Source organism: Panthera leo, chromosome B4, assembly GCF_018350215.1.
Source record: "Panthera leo isolate Ple1 chromosome B4, P.leo_Ple1_pat1.1, whole genome shotgun sequence".
NCBI lineage: Eukaryota > Metazoa > Chordata > Mammalia > Carnivora > Felidae > Panthera > Panthera leo.
In genome coordinates this window covers 62174194-62195781 of record NC_056685.1, presented here as the reverse complement: position 1 = coordinate 62195781, position 21588 = coordinate 62174194, and the positions used below count along the sequence as shown (strand labels likewise).

At 38.0% G+C, this 21588-nt stretch overlaps 1 protein-coding gene across 7 annotated transcripts in view; it reads left to right on the top strand.

Annotated features, from left to right (window-relative positions):
- Positions 1-21588, top strand: part of OVCH1 (ovochymase 1) — an 81243-nt gene that overhangs the window by 34177 nt on the left and 25478 nt on the right. For 5 of the 7 annotated variants that reach the window (XM_042946173.1, XM_042946177.1, XM_042946179.1 and 2 more), the window contains 7 exons: positions 1803-1957; positions 8862-9018; positions 9345-9446; positions 13055-13279; positions 18207-18332; positions 19530-19665; positions 20466-20605. In XM_042946173.1, the coding sequence (XP_042802107.1) occupies positions 1803-1957; positions 8862-9018; positions 9345-9446; positions 13055-13279; positions 18207-18332; positions 19530-19665; positions 20466-20605 (1041 nt within the window). The remainder of the gene's footprint in view (positions 1-1802; positions 1958-8861; positions 9019-9344; positions 9447-13054; positions 13280-18206; positions 18333-19529; positions 19666-20465; positions 20606-21588) is intronic. The other 2 variants (XM_042946174.1, XM_042946175.1) reach the window with 2 other exon arrangements.

The window sequence follows — 21588 nt, the reverse complement described above, 5'->3', positions numbered from 1 at the left end:
GTGCAGAATGGCACACCCTCCTCCGATCACTTTGCTGCCTCAGGACTGCCCTTCCGTCACATTTGCACTACCCAGTTTTATCATTTCATCACACACGATTATACTTTGACGTTAGTGTATGTAATCATTCTCCACATCTCCTCCGTTAGAGTGGAAGCCTCGTGGCGGCAGGTGCCTAATTCTGCACTCTCCTCCAGGGCTACAGATGCACCTAGCATAGAGTAAATGCTCAGTAAATTTTTTTTTGACTGACTGGCTTCCAAGACCTTGAGTAAATGTGCCCATTCTCTGACACCTTCAACCATCACCACCTCCGTGACCACCAGACAAGTGAAAGGTGCTTACTTACAGTCTTAGGAAAGGCGAATTCATTCTTTCAATCTGAGAGAAAATGAGTTCTTAATTTTAAGAAATGGTAAAGACCAGTGGCAGGAATGGTCTCTAAAAAGAGGATTTCAAAAATCATTAAATTTATTTATGTATTAGATTGATACATTAAAAAGCACAAGCTTTAGAGTCCAACCTAGGCTTAAGTGCTAGTTTTGCCCCACATGTGCTGTGAGATCAGATTTTCAAAACTCTTGTGTTTTTTTCATGTGTGAGGTCAACGTGATCATATATGTGAACAACCCACCTCACAATGTTGTATTATTGGGTTGGAGTAATATTAAGTTACTGTACAAATATAAGGTACTTGGTAATACTAAGCTTTTTTAAAATTAGCCATGAATCCAAAGTGATAGAATAAGTCATGCAGAATACATGTTAATACAGTCCTGCCTGAGGGTCAGTTATGAGAAGTATTGTAGTGTTCATTGTTAGCCTTGTAGCCTTCATTTTAGTCCTTTATAAAATTTTTTTAATGTTTATTTTTGAGAGAGAGACAGACACAGAGCATGAGCAGGGGAGGAACAGAGAAAGAGAGAGAGAGAGAGAGAGAGACAGAATCCAAAGCAGGCTCCAGGCTCTGAGCTGTCAGCACAGAGCCCGATGCAGGACTCAAACCCACGAACTGTGATATCATGACCTGAGCTGAAGTCGGATGCTTAACCGACTGAATCACGCAAGCACCACCATTTTTAGTCCTTTCAAATTGGAGTTGAGATTAGTCTCAGTGACAATAGAGGAAAAGGGGATATGATTTTGGTTTATATTAGGAAGTCTTATAAATATGTTCTCACATTTATAATATATTTTTATCTGTAAATATACCATTTAAAATATATAATCATATACATCCTATACAACACAAATTCATATCTTGCTGAATTTTTCTTTCTGAATTTTTGTGTAACAATGTTTGAAACACTAACCTTTAAATAAAAAATAAACTAGAAAAAAAATGTTTCTGGTTTTGTTCTTTTGATAATGTATTCCTTTACCAAAATGCCACATTTGGGAAATGAAGACACCCTATGTGAGACACATTTTTTTTTAAATTTTTTTTTTCAACTTTTTTATTTATTTTTGGGACAGAGAGAGACAGAGCATGAACGGGGGAGGGTCAGAGAGAGAGGGAGACACAGAATCGGAAACAGGCTCCAGGCTCCGAGACATCAGCCCAGAGCCTGATGCGGGGCTCGAACTCACGGACCGCGAGATCGTGACCTGGCTGAAGTCGGACGCTTAACCGACTGCGCCACCCAGGCGCCCAACACATTTTTTTATTAACATCAGCTCAGGCCAAACTGAGTGATTGCAATTACATTACTGCAAAGGAAGTCTGAAATTAAATATGTCTTTTTAACATAATGTGTTGTTTACTTCATTAAGAAGCTGTATTTCTGAATCTGTTTCTTAAGCAGGTGGCGGCCTCGCAAGGCGCTTGCAGCAGATTCAGGTGCTTGTGTTAGAAAGAGAGGTCTGTGGACACGCTTACCGCTCTCACCCAGGAGGGATCACAGAGAGGATGATCTGTGCTGGCTTTGCAACCTCTGGAGGGAAGGATTTCTGTCAGGTGAGATGACTCTGATTTTGCAAAGGAAGATCCAGGGTCATCCGATGGAGACTCTCCTTAGGAGACATGCTCAGAACCACAGGTAACCATTACAGCCTGTGCCTGATAGCATCACACCACACCCTTCCAGGAACGCCAGTAGGACAATGGGAAGAGGGAGTTCCTGACTCCACACTTGCTGAGATGGAGAGAGGGCCAGAAAGCAGGTGGGGACTGGCCTGCAAGAAGGAAGATGTGCTCAGAGAGATGTAAGGCTGTGGGAAAAGAGGAACAAGCAGAGAAGGGTTCTAAGTCAGTGTATCCTACTTATGAGTTAAGGTTTTTAGTTTTTTAATTTATTTTATTTTTTAAACCTTTTTTTTCTTCAATGTTTTTATTTATTTTGGAGAGGGAGAGAGGGAGAGCATGCACAGGGGAGAGGCAGAAGGAGGGGGACAGGAGATCAAGCGGGCTTCAAGTGCTGTCAGCGCAGAGCCTGATGTGGAGCTCAAACTCATGAATCCTGAAATGATGATCTGAGCAAAAGTTGGATGCTTAACCAACTGAGCCACCCAGGTGCCCTGTTTTTTTACTGTTTTGAATTAATATTAATATCTCCTATGTACTCTTAATTTTCAGATTAAAATAAAATAATCATGAAGAAAATGAGAAACTTTGAAAAAGTGTTATTCATACGTAGTGGAAAACAAATCACAAAACAATAGTTTAATTTCAGTGATATTTAGAGGCAAAAGCAGTGCAGATATATATTAACATGTCAGTTGCACAAGCATGCTATTGGCAAGTTCAAATCAGCTAAGAGGAAGACAGAATGTAGACAAATAGACTGTAAAATACCAGCTTTAATATCCAAGAAGCCAACTGAGGAATGTGACTTTAGATATACAACCAAAAAGGATTTCTAATGGTCTGTAGCCCACCTTCAGTATTCAGTCTGGAGTTGAGGCAACCAACTGATGGGAAAGTTGGGGGTCTACAGGGAAGATCTACTTCTCCAGGTCTGTCATTTCATACTGGTCTAGAGTACAGAGGGAAGAGAGGATATGTCTCTAGTCTGTGCTGCTTTTTGATAGTCTTTCCCCTTAATCAAGAAACATGAACCAATGGGAGAAAACTGGGTGTTAAGCTAGATGGAAGTCTTTCCATGTGAAAATGTGAGGTGAAAAGGAAGAAAGTTCCCTCTTAACACTGAGTATCAACAGATGGTAGTTGAACACTTTTGTGGTGGCAAGTACTACTTAGATTCTGTTTCCTGTGTTTTAATTCGCATTCCCCAGAAGCAGACCCTGAGACAAGGATTCAGGTACAATGGTCTGTTTAGGAAGTGCAGCTATCCCTGGTCAGAAAGTCTGGAGGGCAGTATAGGGAAGGGAAGGCAGGAAATGGAAGATGTGCTATTAAGTCGGCTCCCACAGTAAGGGGACTGAGCTTGATCCTGCAGCAATGCAAAATCCAGCACGTGTGGTCCCATCCGAGGGGTGAGGGAGCCGGACTTGCTCAGAGTCATATCTCCAGGGCTGCTGGGGGAGGAGTCTGTTAATTCCTCAGAACTTTGCACACTTCTGACCTGTCTCATGGATGCAGTGGAGGCGAGGAAGAGCCCTCAGGCACAGGGCCGAGATGGCGACTGGAAAACTTGAGAAATATGGGAAGGGCACTCACAATGTCTGCCAGAGGACAGAAATGCCATGTTATAAAAATCAAATAGAAAAGTGCTCTGAATGAATGCATTTATTCTTCCCCTTTTGAGGGATGGTTTTCCTCTGTGCTTCAAATCAAGGAAATCACAAATGGTTTCTTTGTCATGTTTGACAGCATCTGACATTAAGGGAACACCTTATTCTGTATCAAGAGAGCAAAGGAGAACTGGGGAGGGAATTAGGTCCATGTCAGAGGTGACCCAAATATTGTGGCCTCGGTGGGCATGTATTTCAGCTACATCAAACTGTCACTTTGCATCATGACTGAATTTGCTGCCAATACAAGGGGAGGAAAATAGAGGAGTTGAGATTCTGGCTAATAAGTGGGACTAGTTAAGAACACTAAATTACTAGCAAGATGATTTCAGAAACGTTGATGATATGGACTCAAGCATTTCTATCAGGTAGTTGATTTTTACCCTCCTGTGTGTGCTCAGAGGTAATGGACCTACTAATGTGATTTCTCATCCAGGAAGGTGAGCTAGAATGTTGGACTGCAGAGACACGGAGTTTCGGCGACGCAGTGTAGAATCCTGTGCTTCTCCGCTCACAACACATCTTAGATAGTTTTTAAAATTTCAAATTCTTTGACCTGCAAAGTCATCTCTGTCCTCACAGAGTGGTGTATGTCCTGTTCCTGCTGATTTTCCAATCTATTTCATACTTCTCTTGCTGACATATTTCAGCCACACTGATTACTTGCTGACCACACAACTTGCCTAACTTGGGGCCTTAGCCCAGATATCAATTCTGCATAAAATGCTATTCTTCCTGGTTTTTGAAAACCCAGCTTCTTCTCATCTTTCATGTATCCACTCAGATGTTATTGAAACTACATGCACGTACACGTGCATGTAAGCATGCACAAATACCTGCCTTTATTCTCTACTATTCTAAATATTTTCTTTATAGCTGTTATCACCATCTAATTTGTTGATACTCTCTCTTGCTCCGAATGCCTAGTTCACAATAGGCACTGAATATTTTTTTTCAAATAAATAGATACCATTTGCTGATTGAATATTTACTGTTTGCTAGGCCCTGTGATAGGTATGGGAAATAACAGATAAATTAGACAGGCTCTGGAATGTTTGTAATTGCCTGAAAAATTGTGTATTTGGTATGTATTGGTACTGCATGAATAAGTTATTTAAGGAAAAAACCTGACTTGACACATCAGACCATTTCAAACTCGAAGGGGTCGTCAGTATATATAACCTTGTTTCATAAGGAAAAAAATTAGGCCCAGAGAAAATGTTCATTGCTCTACATTATAGGCTAGGGAATCTATCTCCCTATTCCCACTTTAGGATTTCTTCTGTGAGATTCTTCATAGAAAATAAACTGCTATATCAAATACATCATCAACTCAGTTTATTTTATGAGGAGACAAAGGATTTAGTTTGATTCTAAGTACATTTGTGTCAAAAAAAAAAAGAGGGGCGCCTGGGTGTCTCAGTCAATTAAGTGGCCGACCTCCGCTCAGGTCTTGATCTAATGGTTCGTGAGTTTGAGAACCTCATCAGGCTCTTCACTGACAGCGCTCGCTTTCTCCCCCTCCCCTATTTGTGCATTCTCTCTCTCCCTCAAAATAAATAAATTTTTTAAAAAAGAGGGGCTGATTGAAAATTAGACTTTCTTAAGAAGAAAATCTGTTTTAAGGCTTTTTTTTTTACAGCTTTTTTGAGCTATAATTGACATATAGCATTGTATAAGTTCAGATGTGTAATGTGATGATTTGAAGCAGTTGTGTATTGTGAAATGCTTACCGCAGTAGAGTTAGCCAAAACCTCCATTACTTCATATAATTACTATTTCTTTCTTGTGAGAACACTTAAGATCTACTTTCTTAGCAACTTTGAAATATATAGTATTGTTAACCATAGTCACCATGTTGTACATTAGATCCTTGGAATTGTTCATCTTATCACTGGAAGTTTGTACCCTTTGACCAAGATCTCCCCATTTTCCTTACTCCCCTACCCTTGGTAACTATTCATTCTACTCTTGGTTTCTTTGAGTTTAGCTTTTATAGATTCCACATGTAAGTGATATCCTACAGTATTTGTCTTTTGCTGTCTGACTTTTCACTTAGCATAATGTCCTCAAAGACCATACATTGTCACAAATGGAAGGATTTCTTTTGTTCTCATGGATTAATAATATTCCATATATTTTATATATATATATATATATGTATATTATATATTTTTTATCCATTCATCCTTTGATAGAAAAATAGGTTGTTTTCATATCTTGGCTAGTGAATAAAACTGCAATAAATGTGGGAGTGCAGATACCTCTTTGATAACCTGTTTTTCTTTCCTTTGGATATATACCCAGAAGTGGATCATATGGTAGTTAATTTTTAATTTTTTGAGTAATGTTTATATTATTTTCCATAGTAATATACCAATTTACATTCCTACCAACAGTGCAAAAGGGTTCTCTTTCTCCACATCCTGGCCAACATTTTTTGCCTTATCTTTTTGATGATAGCTATTCTAACAAGTGTGAGGTGATATCTCATTGTAGTTTTGATTTGCATTTCCCTGATGATCAGTGATGCTGGGCATCTTTTCATGTACCTATTGCTCCTCTGTACATCTTCTTTGGAAAAATGCCTGTTCAGATCCTCTGCCCATTTTTTTTTAGTTGGCATGGTTTTTGTTATCAATTTGTATGAGTTCTTTATATATTTTAGATATTAACCCTTTATCAGATACATGGTTTGCAAATATTTTTTGCCATCTCATAGGTTGCCTTTTCATTTTTGTTGATTGTTTCTTCTGATGTTTAGAAGCATTTTAGTTTTATGTAGGTCCACTTAATTGATTCTTGCTTTTGCTGCTTGTGCTTTTGGTTTCATATCCCCCCCCCAAAAAAAAATTAAAAATTGTTGCCAAGACCAATATCAAGGACATTTTACCCTATGTTTTCTTCTACAGGTTCTATGATTTGTAGCTTTATGTTTCAGTCTTTAGTCCATTTCAAGTTAATTTTTTGTGAGTGGTGTACAATAGGCTTATTTTTCTGCTTATGGCTGTCCAGTTTTCCCAACATCATTTGTTGAAGAGATTATCCTTTCCTCAGGGAGTATTCTTTGCTCCTTTGGAAAATATTAGTTGACTGGATATGTGAGGGTTTTTCTGGGCTCATGAGTCTATCCCATTTGTCTATGTGTCTGTTTTTATGCCAGTACTATAGTATGCTGACTACTATAGATTTGTAACTTATTTTTGAAATCAGGAAGTGTGATGCCTCCAGCTTTGTTCTTTCTTAGGATTGCTTTGGCTATTTAGGGTCTTTGGTGGACCATATGAATTTTAGGATTATTTTTTCTATTTCTGTGAAAAATGTCATTGAAATTTTGAAATGGACTGTATCGAATCTATAGATGGCTTTGTTTAGTATGGACACAATATTAATTTTTCTAATTGTGAACATGGGAATATGTTTTTCATTTGTGTCTTTATCAGTTTCTTTCATCAAAGTCTTACAGTCTTCAGTGTAGAGATCTTTGACCTTTTTGGTTACATTTATTCCTAAGTATTTTATTTTGTGATGCTTTTGTATGCAGGATTGTTTCCTTTACTGTTTTATTTCTTTTTTTTTCAAGTTTTAATTTAAATTCTAGTTACTTTTAACATACAATGGGGTATTGGTTTGAAGTGTAGAATTTAGTGATTCAACACTTACAACACCCTATGCTCATAACAACAATTGTCTTCCTTAATCCCGTTTATTTCTTTTTCATATGTTATTACTGTGTAGTGACGCAACAATTTCTGTATGTTTGCTTTGTATCCTGAAACTTCACTATATTTATTGATTAGTGCTAACAGCTTTGTCTGTTTTTAGTTCTAACAGTTTTTGATGGAGTCTTTAGGATTTCCTTAGGCCATATCATCTGCAAATAAAGACCATGTTACTTCTTCGTTCCTGATTTACTCCTTCCTTCCTTTTATTTATTTTTCTTGCCTGTATGCCCCACCTAGGACTTCCAATACTATATAGAATAGAAATGGTGAGAGTAGGCACCCTTGTTTTGTTTCTGATCTTACAGGAAAAGCTTCCAACCTCTCATTATCAAGTGTGAGGTTAGCTATGGCTTTGTTATATACGACCTTTATTATGTTGAGATATGCTCTATCTATACCTAATTCGTTGAGGGTTTTTAGCATGAAAGGATGTTGCATTTTGTCAAATACATTGTCTGTACTATTGGGATAGTAATATGATTTTAAAACTTTTATTCAATGTGGTGTATCATAGTCATTGATTTGTGTATGTTGAACTGTCCTTGCATCACTGGAATAAATCCCATTTGATCATGGTGTATGAGTCTTTTAATATGCTGTGGAATTCAGTTTGCTAGTATTTTATTGAGGATTTTTGCTTTTACATTCATCAGGGATATTGACCTTTAGTTTTCTTCTCTTGTAATGTCCTTATCTGGGATTGGTATCAGGGTAATTCTAACCACATGAAATGAGTTTTAGAGTGTTCCCTCCTCTTCAGTTTTTGGGAAGAGTTTGAGGATTGAAGTTAATTGTTCTTTTTTAAAAGTTTATTTATTTTGAGAGAGACAGAGACAGTGCGAGTATGGGAGGGGCAGAGAGTAAGAGAGAATCCCAAGGAGGCTCTGCGCTGCAGTACAGAGCTTGACATGAGGCCAGACCTCATGAAACCATGGGATCATGACCTGAGCCAAATACCAAGTCGGACACTTAACCAACTTAGCCACCCAGGCACTCTTGAAGTTAATTCTTCTTTAAATGTTTAGTAGATTCACCACTGAAGTTATCTGGTCCTGAGCTTTACTTTTGTTGGAATGTTTTTGATTAGTGATTCAATCTCCTTGCTCATATTGTTCTATTCTGATTTTTCTAATTCCTCATGATTTGGTCTTCGTAGTTTGTATGTTTGTAGGAATTAATCTACTTGTTCCAGGTAATCCAATTTCTTGGTGTATAGCTATTCATAGTAATTCTTTGTATTTCTGTGGTATCAGTTGTAATATCTCCTCTCTCATTTGTGATTTTGAGTTTAAGTACTCTAAGGTATACAAATTGACAAAGTATTAATATTTTTCAATTAAAGAAATGTGTTAGCAATAAATTATTGGCTATTCCGGTTCCAAAATTGAATGCAGGAACTCTGATTAAAGCAGTTTTCTAGAACACATTTTCTTGGTGTTTCAGGGAGACTCTGGTGGGCCATTAGTATGTCGACATGAAAAAGGTCCCTTTGTCCTATATGGTATTGTCAGCTGGGGAGCTGGCTGTGCCCAAACAAGGAAACCAGATGTATTTGCCAGGGTGAGTGTCTTCTTGGACTGGATCCAATCCAAAATCAAAGGTAAATATTTTTCAGCTATTATGGAAATATTTCCTCTTTCTTTAGAGTGGGTTTGCGAGAAGGATGAGTGTGGTAGAAATCAGTGTGATAAAAGAAAAAAAACCAAAAAGTGGTATTTCATTTATTTTAGTTCTAAAACATGTAAAATGCACATTAAAATTCTGTGTGAATACATTCTCCTTGGGCAGAGTGATAGTAAAAGTGACTTTTCCTGAGGCAGCTTTAATCCTAGGTTTGCATTTCTCTTTTGACAGAAGCTATTTTACCATAGGTATATTTTGTTTCCAGTCTTTCATATTTATTTCTTTTTAACATGTTCTCTCCAGGTACAGGTCCTGCTTCACTTCAGATAAATAATGAAAGAAAAACCCTAACAAGACAACAGTTGCCACCACCCACACCTTCAATAGACAATGAGTCTGGACCAGGTGATAGATGTTTATCTTAGCCTATTATGCAGCTAGTAAGAATTTAGCAAAAAATATTGCATGTCTGGGTTTACTAATTTTCTTTGGAACAGGATAAGCCCTGTGTTTTCATTCTGCATGGTAGTTTAAGCTGAATGAGAGGCGTGTTGTTACTGTGACCGTCTGGGTTTCTTTTCTACCCCACAGATAACAGCTGTTGCAGGTTAAAAAAAAAGATCTTGTGGCTGTGAACGAGTGCTTGAATTTTGGAGACATGCAAAGAAGTATTCTGACCTCTGATCTATTTATTTCTACATAAACAAAGGTCCTTAGATTTTCAGGTATCTTGCTAGGTGAAGACTCTGAATATGAGATAACCACAGCCAGCATCAGTGTCAGTCACTCTTAATTTTCCCACAGTTGTCAGTGTCTGTTTGCTAATGGGATTTATATTTTTAGTTAAAATCAAACTGCAGCTAGAGAATTAGGAGTCTGTAATAGAGTGGTAGGGAGATGAAAGTTCTATGATACCATCATCCTTGGTTTCCAGGTAGTCACAGTCTCTTCTTTCTCACCCATCTCTGCCTCCATCCACCCAACATGGAGTCAACCCCAGTAGAGAACTAGGAAGAGGTGGAGAAGACTGAAAAGGATACAAGAGAGGGAGGGATAGCTGGAGTGATGACTTTAGGAGGAGAAAGGAGATGAGATGTGGTGCTCAGCAGGGGAGGTTGGCCTCAGGAGTAAAGTGTAGTTCACCCATAGCTGCTGAATGGAAGGCAGAATACTCATGCTGGTGTGTGGGTACATGTGGCAGGACAGGAGCTTCTGGCAGTTTTCTAATTGCTTCTATGTTCTTAGAAGACAAAACAGGGTTATGGAAGATGGTTTGAGGGGTTTTCAGGGGAAAAAAGGGGAAGTATGAAAATAGTTCTCTAAAAAAGTGACAAAGTACATGGACTAGGAGAATGTAGTAGGATTGCTAGGAAACATAAAAGCTTCTGAGATTAACAATCATGAATTTAGGGGAAACTGGCCAGTTAGCTCAATTGTATGTTTTCTTCCAGAGACACAGAGGGTTAGCACATAGGTGCAGAACAGGTAGAGAGTAGACTCAATTCAGAGCAGATTTTCCCAAGTGTATAAGTGGGTATGCAAGTGTATAAGGGAATTGAACGCATGTAGGAGGAAGGGATTAAAATGATATATTGTTGGAATTTATACTAGGAAAAGAGTGAATGAGGGTGAGAGATGAAATAGGGACAAAGAAAAGGTGGTTGGGTAGATGAATTGCAAGTCTCAAAAGATGGAAGGAGTGCTGGAAGTTGCTGAGAAGATAGAAGGTTGTGGATGGAGAAAGCAGTGCTTGAAATCGAGATTAGAGAAGGCTTGGAATTATTGCTGGGGACTGGGTCTCTAGGGGCTGACCACTGGGGTGTATAGCTGAGGTTGGGTGGAGAACAAGATCATTGGAAGAAGTTGAAAAATTGAGAAGCTTCAGTGCTCGACTCATCATCAGTATGGCTAGTGAACTCAGCAAGATTTATGGCAGGAATAGCGGTGGAGAAAATGGCTGCTAAAATCTTCTAGGAGTAAGGCGGAGTAACCAGCTGTGGGTGGTACAGTCTGACAAGACGAGGATCAGAGTCCTATGTAGATTAAAAGTCAATCTGGAATTGGGGTTGAGATGGAGAGCAGACTTAGGTCCAAGATCCTAAAACCTAATGATTTCGATGGTTTGAGTTAAATGAGCAGTGTTAATCAGTGCCTAAGTGAACACATGCCAAGCACTTAGAATAGAGATGGCATGATGAATTTTAACAGTCAACAAGTGGTGGCCATAGTGACCAACCAATGTATTTGTTGAACTGTTCCACATAGGCTATTAGAAAGTGAACATTGTTGGGGCGCTTGGCCGGCTTAGTTGGTAGAGCACACAACTCTTGATCTCAGTGCTATGAGCTTGAGCCCCACAATGGATGTAGAGATTACTTAAAATTAAAATCTTAAAAAAAAAAACAATATGTTAAAATGTAGCAAAGATGTTTCCCATTTGTAGATATTCAGAAATACATATGCATGTTATTGGAAGTTTTACATATGGCTGTTACTGTTTTGTTTTAATTCTGTGAGTATTCTATGAGACAAATGTTTGGACTATCCTATCTTTAACATCACCCACTCCCACCACTTGCTTTTTACACAAGGGAATTGTTAGCCCATTTATAAAAAGAAGTGACTGATTGGGAATTCATGACATTATATGATTTGATTCCTTTTCCAGGCATATTTGTCATAGAGGATTCATGGGGACAAGAAAAATGATTGAAAGACATGTTGGGGCCAGACTCTGAAAGACAGTGCAAGTTGTAAAATTTTAGTTGCTTTGAGAAAGGAAAGAACTTAATTCTTTTGTTTCATACACTATCTTGGATTTGAGGGCGTGATGGGGAAAAGATTAGAGACCAGGAAATCAGTTAGGTTACTCTTAAATCAGAGTAGATCTATAAATATCTAAATTATATCATAGTAGCCATATAAATGAAAAGGAGAATTTGCAAAGAAATAACAGAGGACTAGGCAATTGAATAGAATCTTGAATTCTTGTAGCATTTCATTTCCCTTCTTGAATTTCTGTCATTCTTCATTTCTACTATTCATAAAAGTATATTTATGTATATCACCTCAGTTAGGTTAATTTCTCTAGGGAAAAGCATATATAATAATGCATGTACTAATTAATATTCATACATTAAAATGTGTTTATTTGAATACAGAGTATTTCAGTTTGTAGTTGCTCAGGGGATTTTTGTCAAGGGAATAGACAAAGGGGAAAAAGGGAAAGTCAAGGGTGTAACCTGAAGAAGCAGCTGCCGATTGCAGCATCAGGGGGCCAAGTGTATCCCTGGAGATCCAAAGGTGCCCTTCGACTTCAGAGCAAATTGAAGAAGTGAGAGACATTCAGATGTAGTCAGCTAATCCTCCTTTTTTTTTTTTTTTTATCTCAGTCACAAATTCTATGAATGTAATCATTTGTCCTAGCAAGATTAATGCCTAGGGAGGGGATGCCTGGATGGCTCAGTTGGTTAAGTTGCCAACTTCATCTCAGGTCATGATCTCACAGTTAATGAGTTTGAGTCCCACATTGGGTTCTGAGTTTGGAGCCTGCTTCAGATTCAGTGTCTCCCTCTCTCTCTCTGCCCCTCCCCTGCTCACATTCTCTATCTGTCTCTCTCTCAAATAAACATTTAAAAATGTAAAAAAGAAGAGAATGATGCTGAGTGAAATTAGTGAAGCTTTAGGAACAGACCTTCAGTTGCATCTCAAAGAAAAAAAGAAATGAAAACTTGGTAGAAGTAGAGAGTGCATATCCATTGTGCATCTTCTAAGCTGTTTAAAAGATTCAGTGAAAAGAAATTTTGAATAGTAATGATTTGAATTCTACTCCTACAATCTCATTTCAAGAAAATAGAACACATTAAATGGGATGATAATTTTTATCCAAGGACATGTAACAGAGTAATAAAGTTTTAATTTTCTTCTTGCAAGCCTACATTTTTTGTTTGTGATAAAACCTCACTTTGCTTTGTTTATGTTGGTCCCGGGTGTCTGTGTGCTCTGAATTGTAGGTTGTTATTCTGAAGTGGAGCTAGAAGAGCCCAGAGGCTTTTTTTCAACTCCAAGATATCCACTGGATTATAGAGGAAAACTGGAATGTTCCTGGGTGCTCAGAATTTCACCAAGAAGTATGGCAAAAATGACGGTTGAATATCTGTCACTCCCTGGGTCTCCAATGTGTCCAGATTCAGTTATGACTATTTATGAAGAAAGCCACAGTGAGAGAAGGGTGTCAGGTAATCCTTACTAGCATTTAAACTTTGTGCTGGAGCCTTTTCTATATAGGCAGCTCACAATCAAGAGAGCTTGGCTTGGGTAACAATACCACCAAAATGTTGATGATATTTGTAATAGGCATGCCTTTTTTTTCAGGCACACATAATATTATTCATATTGTTATAAAAGTCAAAACTTGACTTCACAAAACAGGTGTACTAGGGGTTGAGTGTGAGTATGTGCATGTGTGTGCATTCAACAAGAAAAAAAAAAGAGCTCAACTTCTTCAAATATACCAGAACCATGCAAGAATTCCAGAAATGTATATGATAGAGGAAGAGTTAAGATGGTTAAAAATCAGATGGGGTAGGTGTTAGATGTCAAAATAAAGCAAAATATATTAAAGCCCTTTCTTTATTTTTAATGTTGATTTATTTATTTTGAGAGAGAGAACATGAGGGGGAGGAGGAGCAGAAGGAGAGAGAGAGAGAGAGAGAGAGAGAGAGAGAGAGAGAGAGAACACCTTAAGCAGGCTCCGCACTCAGCACAGAGCCCGACATGGGGCTCGATCACACAGACTGTAAGATCATGACCTGACCCAGAATCAAGATTTGGACTCCCAACCAACTGAGCCACCCAGATGCCCCTAATCTGGCAGAATTAAAAATATTTGCTAATAACACATCAGCTGTCATTGTATTTCATGTATAGGCAAACCTGTTTTGCTCAACAGAACAAAGTTGCTACCTCTTGTTTGTGTAGGTGTGGTAGGCTCTTTGGCTCTTAGTCAAGAGGGAGATGGGAAGGTTCTGAAAGTAATTTGGTTGGTGGGGAAGACTGGGAAGAAAATAAGTGTATGCTGTTGTGAGTAGGTATGGTACTCACACATGCCTGCACTGGATGCAGGAGTATGGGGAGGCCAAGAAAGCTGCTCTGAGGGTGAGACTGTGTTCTTGAGATAGACTCCTAGATTAAATCATTGACATAGAGGGCACAAACATTTATTAAGGAATCTTTATAAATACTATCTCATTTAGACTGTGGAAAAAGCTATTAACTGGCCTATCCACTTTGTACATTTCTCTCCTGTGATCAGATTGCCTTCCCCATCTGCCTTGATTAAAACAGCTCAAGGTTGGGGTGCCTGGGTGGCTCAGTAGGTTAATCCTCTGACTTTTGATTTTGGCTCAGGTCATGATCTCATGGTTTGTGAGTTTGAGCCCTGCATCAGGCTCTGCACTGTCAGTGTGGAGCCTGCTTGGGATTTTCTCTCTCCCTCTCTGTCTTTGTCTCTCTTGCTCAAAATAAATAAATAAACTTAAAAAAAAGGCTCAAGGTCTCCTTGTAGCTAGGATGAAATCCAAAATCCCTACCACAGCCTTACCTCCTGCTCCCCAACTTACATGATGAAGTACGCCCATTCTCGCCCCAGGGCCCTTGACCAGCTACTTCTCCTAGCGGTTTAGAGAAGTCCTCATCCTGTGTCTCCCCTCAAGTCTTGACTAGAATGTCACCTTCTTAATGAGTCCTCCCTTAATTGCTGTCAATTGCATCACCTCCTATCCCAGTACCTCTTAGCACCCTCCTCAACTCTTCTTTAGCATTTACTGTCTTCTAACTATGATTTATTTTTCATGTTTGTGGTTTGTGTTTTCTCTATTGAATGAGGGCTTTCTGAAGACTAAAACTTTTGTCTCACTTGAAGAATCTCCAGTGCCTCGAATAGTATGTGAGATAGAAGGCAGGGAATGAATGAGTGAAGGAATGGATGATATGTCACCTCCTCAAAGAGGACTTCTCATCTAGAGTAGCACCATTCACTCCCTTCCATAGTCATTTTCCATAGTTCTATTATGCCAATTATTTCATTTGTAGCCGTGATCTCTGAAATCATCTTCTTTATTTACCTGGCTAAAATAAAAGCTCCAGGAAAACAAAGATCTTGCTATTTTTTCCCCTTCTGTATCATCCTAAATTAGTGTCATGCCTCAAGACTCAGCACAAGTGTATACTGCTGAATTGCTCTTCAGAAAGGCTAAATCAGTGTTCACTGCCTTTAGCAATACATGGGAGTATCTTTCACCATGCATATGTATAACTCATGTGATAATTTAGTAGGCGTTTTTACCATTTTCTTATCATTAATGGAGTTTTATTTTCATATGTTGGTTAGTTATTTGCATTTTTTACTTATTACCATCTATTTTTGAGGATTATTCTTTTTATTGGTTTATGAACACTATTAGACATAGACATTTTTCCTTTTGTCGTAAGTTGCAAGTACTTATTCCTAAGATTGCCATTTATCTTTAATTTTTATTCTATGTTGATGTAAACATTTAAAAATTTATTTGTGTATGTGGGCGCTTGGTTGTCTCAGTTGAACGTCCGACTTTGGCTCAGGTCATGATCTCATAGCTCATGACTTTAAGCCCTGCATCAGGCTCTGTGCTGACACCTTAGAGCCTGGAGCCTGCTTTGGATTCTGTGTCTCTCTCTGTCTCTGACCCTCCCCTTCTCTCTCTCTCTCTCCCTCTCTCTCTCAAAATAAATAAACATAAAAAATTTTTAAAGTTTATTTGTTTAAATCCATCTGTATATACCTGTGATCTTTGATTTACCACATAGCTTTTATTTATTTATTTATTTATTTATTTATTTATTTATTTATTTTTAAATGTTTATTTATTTTGGGAGAGAGGAAGAGTGTGTGCACACGCGGGGGAGGGGCAGAGAGTGAGGGAGATAGAGAATCCCAAGCAGTCTCCACACTCCGCACTGAGCCGGACATGGGGCTCCAATTCACGAACCGTGAGATCATGACTTGAGCAGAAATCAAGAGTGGGATGCTTAACTAACTGAGCCACCCAGGCGCCCCTTTTTTTTTTTAAAGTAGCTCCATGCCTAGTGTGGAGCCCAATGTGGTGCTTGAACTCATGACCCTGAGATCAAGACCTGAGCTAAGTGTCAGACACTTAACCAACTAATCCATCCAGGCACCCCTCAGAGCTTTTATTTTTGAACATTCATTGTTCATTCTGAGTTCAGAAAAAAAAAAAAATGTAATTACAAACTTCTTTAATCCTCCTGAAATGGGTATTTTTCTCATATGATAAAGTGATACTATATCTTTTTCTTTAAGAAAAAGTTATTTTGTCTCCAACTTGTAGCAATCTCTTATACACTGGATTCTTATATAAAAAGAAACATTTTCTGGGAAAACTTACCTTTATCTTTATAACCTATTGAAAACCATGCTTGTCTTTGTTGTGGATTAACTGAGGAAACCCTATAATTTTCCTACCTAGCAGTTCTTTGATATGAAATTGTCAGTTTGAAATTTGTAGAGTAGTTCTGTCTCTTTGGGTGATAGCTAGCAGGTATTACCCCTTATTCAAGCCAGATAGTATTCTTCTGTACTGTAAAATGCTATCTTTTTCCCTGTGGGAGCCAGCAACTCACTCATTCCAGAGCTGCATTGATCTCTACTTGCTACAAATAAGTATTTGATCATTCTTCAAATAGTATTTCAACATCGTTTACCCTAACCCGTTATGCCATCTAATGTTTTCTGTTCTTTGCTTCTTCTCGGATATAATCTCTTCCCTCTCTTGCTCCACAAATACTTGTGAAGAGAGTCTAGCAAGGACCAGAGACCGACTTTTCTTGGTAGTGAGGTTCAGTAGTGAGAAATATGGACAAAAAGCAAAACAAAACAAAAATCCCTGCCCTTATCAAACTTATATTCTAATGGGGAGTAGACACATAATAATAAAATAAAATATGTATTAAGTAGACAAGCTAGGGGGAAAATGAAATGGAAAGAAAGAGAAGAATCTGGGATGTTGGTACCATACAGTTGTCTGTAGTGTACCCAGAAAATGCCTGTCTGACTTTTAAACAAGCATGATAGAATGATACTGACCTATTCTTAATATAGATGAGTTTGATCCTAAGAAACCCAGGTTCTTTTCACACCGTTTTAAAATGTTTATTTTTTTGTTACAGAGATAGAGAGAGACAGAGACACAGAGAGAGAGCAAGAGGGACAGGGGCAGAGAGAGAGAAAACAGGCTCTGAAGCAGGCTCCATGTGCTGACTGCAAAGACCCCAATGCCAGGCTCGAACTCACGAACCATGAGATCATGACCTGAGCTGAAGTTGGATGCTTCACCAACTGAGCCACCCACATGTCCCCACACCTTCCTTAATCAGCCCTCTGAATTGTTCTGGAATTATAATTTTCCCTTACATCTTAGACTCAGGTTCTCAAACTAAAGCCATCAAAAGAAGATTAACTATAGAGAAAGAATACATTTTCAGGTAGAAAGTTTTACATCATGGATCTCTGATAGTGAGATATTTTTATAAGCAGATTACTTTGCTAGAAGAAACATGGCATATCAGTGTCATTTTAAAGATGAAGTAATTTACTCCCTACTGTCCTTTAAGGGAGCAGTATGACCTAGCTGACTATGTTGGATACTGGATTGATGGTCCTGTGTTTAGATCCTGACTCCCCACCATACCAGTCTGACTCTGGGTGAGTCACTTGAGTTCTGGAGCCCTGTTTCCTCATTTTGTTGAGTGGAATAAATTCCTACTTCATTGATAACTAGTAGATAAGTCCTGGGGATCCAATGCATAGTATAGTGAATATAGTCAATATTTGTAGTATAATCATCAAACTTGCTGAGGGACTAGATCTTAATTATTTTCACTACAAAAAAGAAATGGTAATTATGAGAGGTGATAGAGACTATCACTATAATGGCAGACATATTACAATATATAAATGTTTCAAATCACCATGTTGTACACTCTAAATTTACACAATGTTACATGTCAAATATTTCATGAATAAATCCTCTATTTCTCTTAAAATAGAGAAACTGCTAAAAATTTTATTTCTTGTGTTTTACTAGATTTGATTTTTTTTTTAACTAGGTGAATTATGTGGAAGAGGGCTTTACCCGATGATTTTCATGAGCTCTGGACCACTGGTGAGGGTGACATTTCGTTCCCTTGTGCAAGGTGCTTTGGGCATAAGTTATATTGTCTTTAGAGTCCAAGGTAGGCTTGGTCATTTTATAAACTTAAAAAGTTAAAAATCAGTGTTTTTCTTTTTAGGAATATTTCAAAGCATATATTGTTTCATAAGAGATGGTGTTTCTTTGGGGAGTTTGTGTTTGAAAGAAAAATCTCTTTAAGTCATCTGAGAATGGTGCAGATTCAAAAGAGAAAACTGCTCAGAGGATAACTTGATTGACTTGTAAATCATCCAGAATTATGATTTCTGGATGTGGCTAAGATACGTTCATTTCAAGACAACATTTTTTACTGTGATGTGATTTTATGCCACAGAGGGCCTTTTCTGTGGATCAGAAGGTTAGGGTTCTAACTCTTGGTTGATTATCTACTTAGAGTTGATTACCAACTCTTAGTTGGTTGGATAATTTATTATCTCTGTATCAGTTTTCTTTATAGTAATATAATAAAAGGTCAGAATGAGTTTCTAAGGTAAACTACACAAACATGAAATGCTAGCAATATAAATGTAAATGCTATGCAATTCAGAGTTATTAGATTGCATTTTAGAACAAGGTGACTGAAAGCTATTGGCACCAAAAAGTATTGCACCTTTTCTCATTGGCACCAAAAAGTATTGCAGAGATAGATTTGGGGAAAAAGTTCAATAAGGAATAAAGAAGAGTGTACATATCCTGTGAAAGAGTTTTCCTAAAAAACTTTATTAAGAATGTTGCTTTTGGGGTGCCTGGGTGGCTCAGTAGGTTGAGCATCCGACTTCAGCTCAGGGCATGATCTCACAGTTCATGAGCTTGAGCCCTGCATTGGACAGTGTGCTGACAGCTTAGAGCCTGGAGCCTGCTTCAGATCCTATGTCTGCTCTCTCTCTGCCCCTCCCCCGCTCATGCTCCCTTGCGCGCGCGCTCTCTCTCTCTCTCTCTCTCTCCCTCTCAGTAAATAAGTAAATAAACATTAAAGAAAAATAATGTTGCTTTTAGTTGGAACTGTGCAGAGAGCTAGCATTATTTACAGTTTTTCCACATTATCTTTCATTGACTTAAGTCTACCCCAAGGATAATTTCAAGAAAAGTGCTGCTCTCTGATGGAGACTTTTCAGTGAGGCTAACCACTTCCTGTTAACTTTTTTCTAAAACTGAGAGAAAAAGTGACTGATCTGAAATGGTATATAATAAGCCTCTCAAAAATTAATTTTATTTTCATGGCCTTTTAAAAAATATTTAGGTCCAAAGGGCAGTAAAACTCCCAAACTTCTCCAAAGTTCAAACCAAGAACATGTGGCCACTTATGAGGATGTTATTCTGACTGAACCAGGAGGAATCATACAGATCCCAAGATACTCTCACAGAACCACTATGAGGTGAGGAAGGGATGCTTATTATGTTGAAGGAATGACCACTTGACAAACTGCAACACTTGCTTAATCATTATTTTCCACCTCCTCTCCTTGAAGAATAGCCTTTGAAGTAATCCCTGCTCTAAGGCCTTCAGCATATAAAAACTGAACATAAGATTATCCCTATACAAAAACTGAATGTAAGATTATCCCTGTTGATAAATTGTGCACTTTCTCAAAAGAAGGGATCGTTTATTAGGTAAAGTGGAAAGTCACATCTCTGTCAAAGAGTTTTGGAGATTGAAATAATGTACATAAAATCTTCTAGAACATATTAGGTACTCAATAAATGATTCTTAAATTGCCAAAATAGAGAACTTTCCTTGAATTAAACAAGAGAATAAATTTAAAGTGTGATGTGAGGAGTGAAGATTGGTATAATATCAATCCTGAGTAAATTTATGTGATTTAGGGGAGTTTGGGGCAAATTCAGGCAAAAGTAGATCCTTAACTCACAGATTGCCAATTAGAATTTAGAGGAGTACAAGTGATTGACCAACCATTTGCCATGATGGGTGAACTTAATTAACGCTTTTGATAAGTTAGATATTAGAAATATTTTTTAATTGTTACAGTTTAAAGTAAAAATCTTTCTTTCACCCATGCACAAAGATCGAGTCAGTAACAATGATACATAAAATTCTGAACAAAGTAAATAACAGTATGTGCCGTTTGGAAATCATTCCTGACTTTCTTTTATCAAAGTAAATAACATTATGTTTCATTTGGAAATCATTCCTGACTTTCTTTTATCTGTGCCACAGTTGCCACTGGAAGTTATTAGCCCCTTTAGATCACATCATTCGCCTTGATATTATCAACTTCCAGATGAAGTCGACACCCTTGGCCTGTCAGGGTCATATATGGGTTTATGAAGGATTTGGATCAGGCAAAAAATTAATAGGTAACTAATGTCCCATGAAGAACTGTGTTCTTGATTTTTTATGAAATATTCTCATATTGTTTTGTATTCAGTGTGACTTACAGATGATGTTAATTATGTAGTATTGAAATAGCCTTAGTATTTTTTAGATTTGTAATTGAGGTTAAGGTAACGCTCAGATGGAGTTAAAAACAAAACCCAACTATATGCTGCTTACCTGGGTCATACCTAGATTAAATTTGCCCAGAAGTACTGAAAATAAGGGATGGATAGATAAAGGAGTTTTAGGCAATTGAAACACAAGAAAATTAAGACTGTAATATTAATCAGGCCAACTAATTTCCACCAGAAAAGGCATTAAGTGGGTTTATCAATTAGATAGTAGCTGGAAACCTCATTACAGTGAGTTAAATTTATTTTTCTGAAAGAAATATCCAGAGTTTTGTAGATGTACTGCTAATTCAGCAGTTCAACTCTGTCAAGACTAAGGTTAGGGCAGTTCTCTTGGCCATTCTCTAATGGTCCCATAATGGCTATTTCAGTTCTCACCATTACATAGAGAAAAAAGGAAGGGACACAGAGAAGGAGTGTCACCATTGAGAAAACAAACACATTTCCAAGAACCCTGTGGCAGATTTAAGCCTCTCTGGCCAGATTTGTCACATAGCCACACCCAGCTGAGAGATGACTAGAGACAAGGGGAATAAAATGGGACTTCAATTGGCTGACCAGCCTTCCCCTATGTGATGTGATGTAGCAGTCCAGATGGAAATCTGATAGTGCTGTATCCAGATCTCACTTCTACCTCATAGTAAATGATTTGGGGGGCGTTCCCAAAGCTTTCTCAGACTCTGTTTCTTGAATTGTGACAAGAGAATAATAATAACTGCCTTGGCTCTTCAGGTAATTTACAATTTACCCCCCACTGTCACTACCACCGATTTACTTAGGCATACCTATGCCTGATGAAACCAGCTGACTGCCGAGAGGGAGAGGAGGTGTGG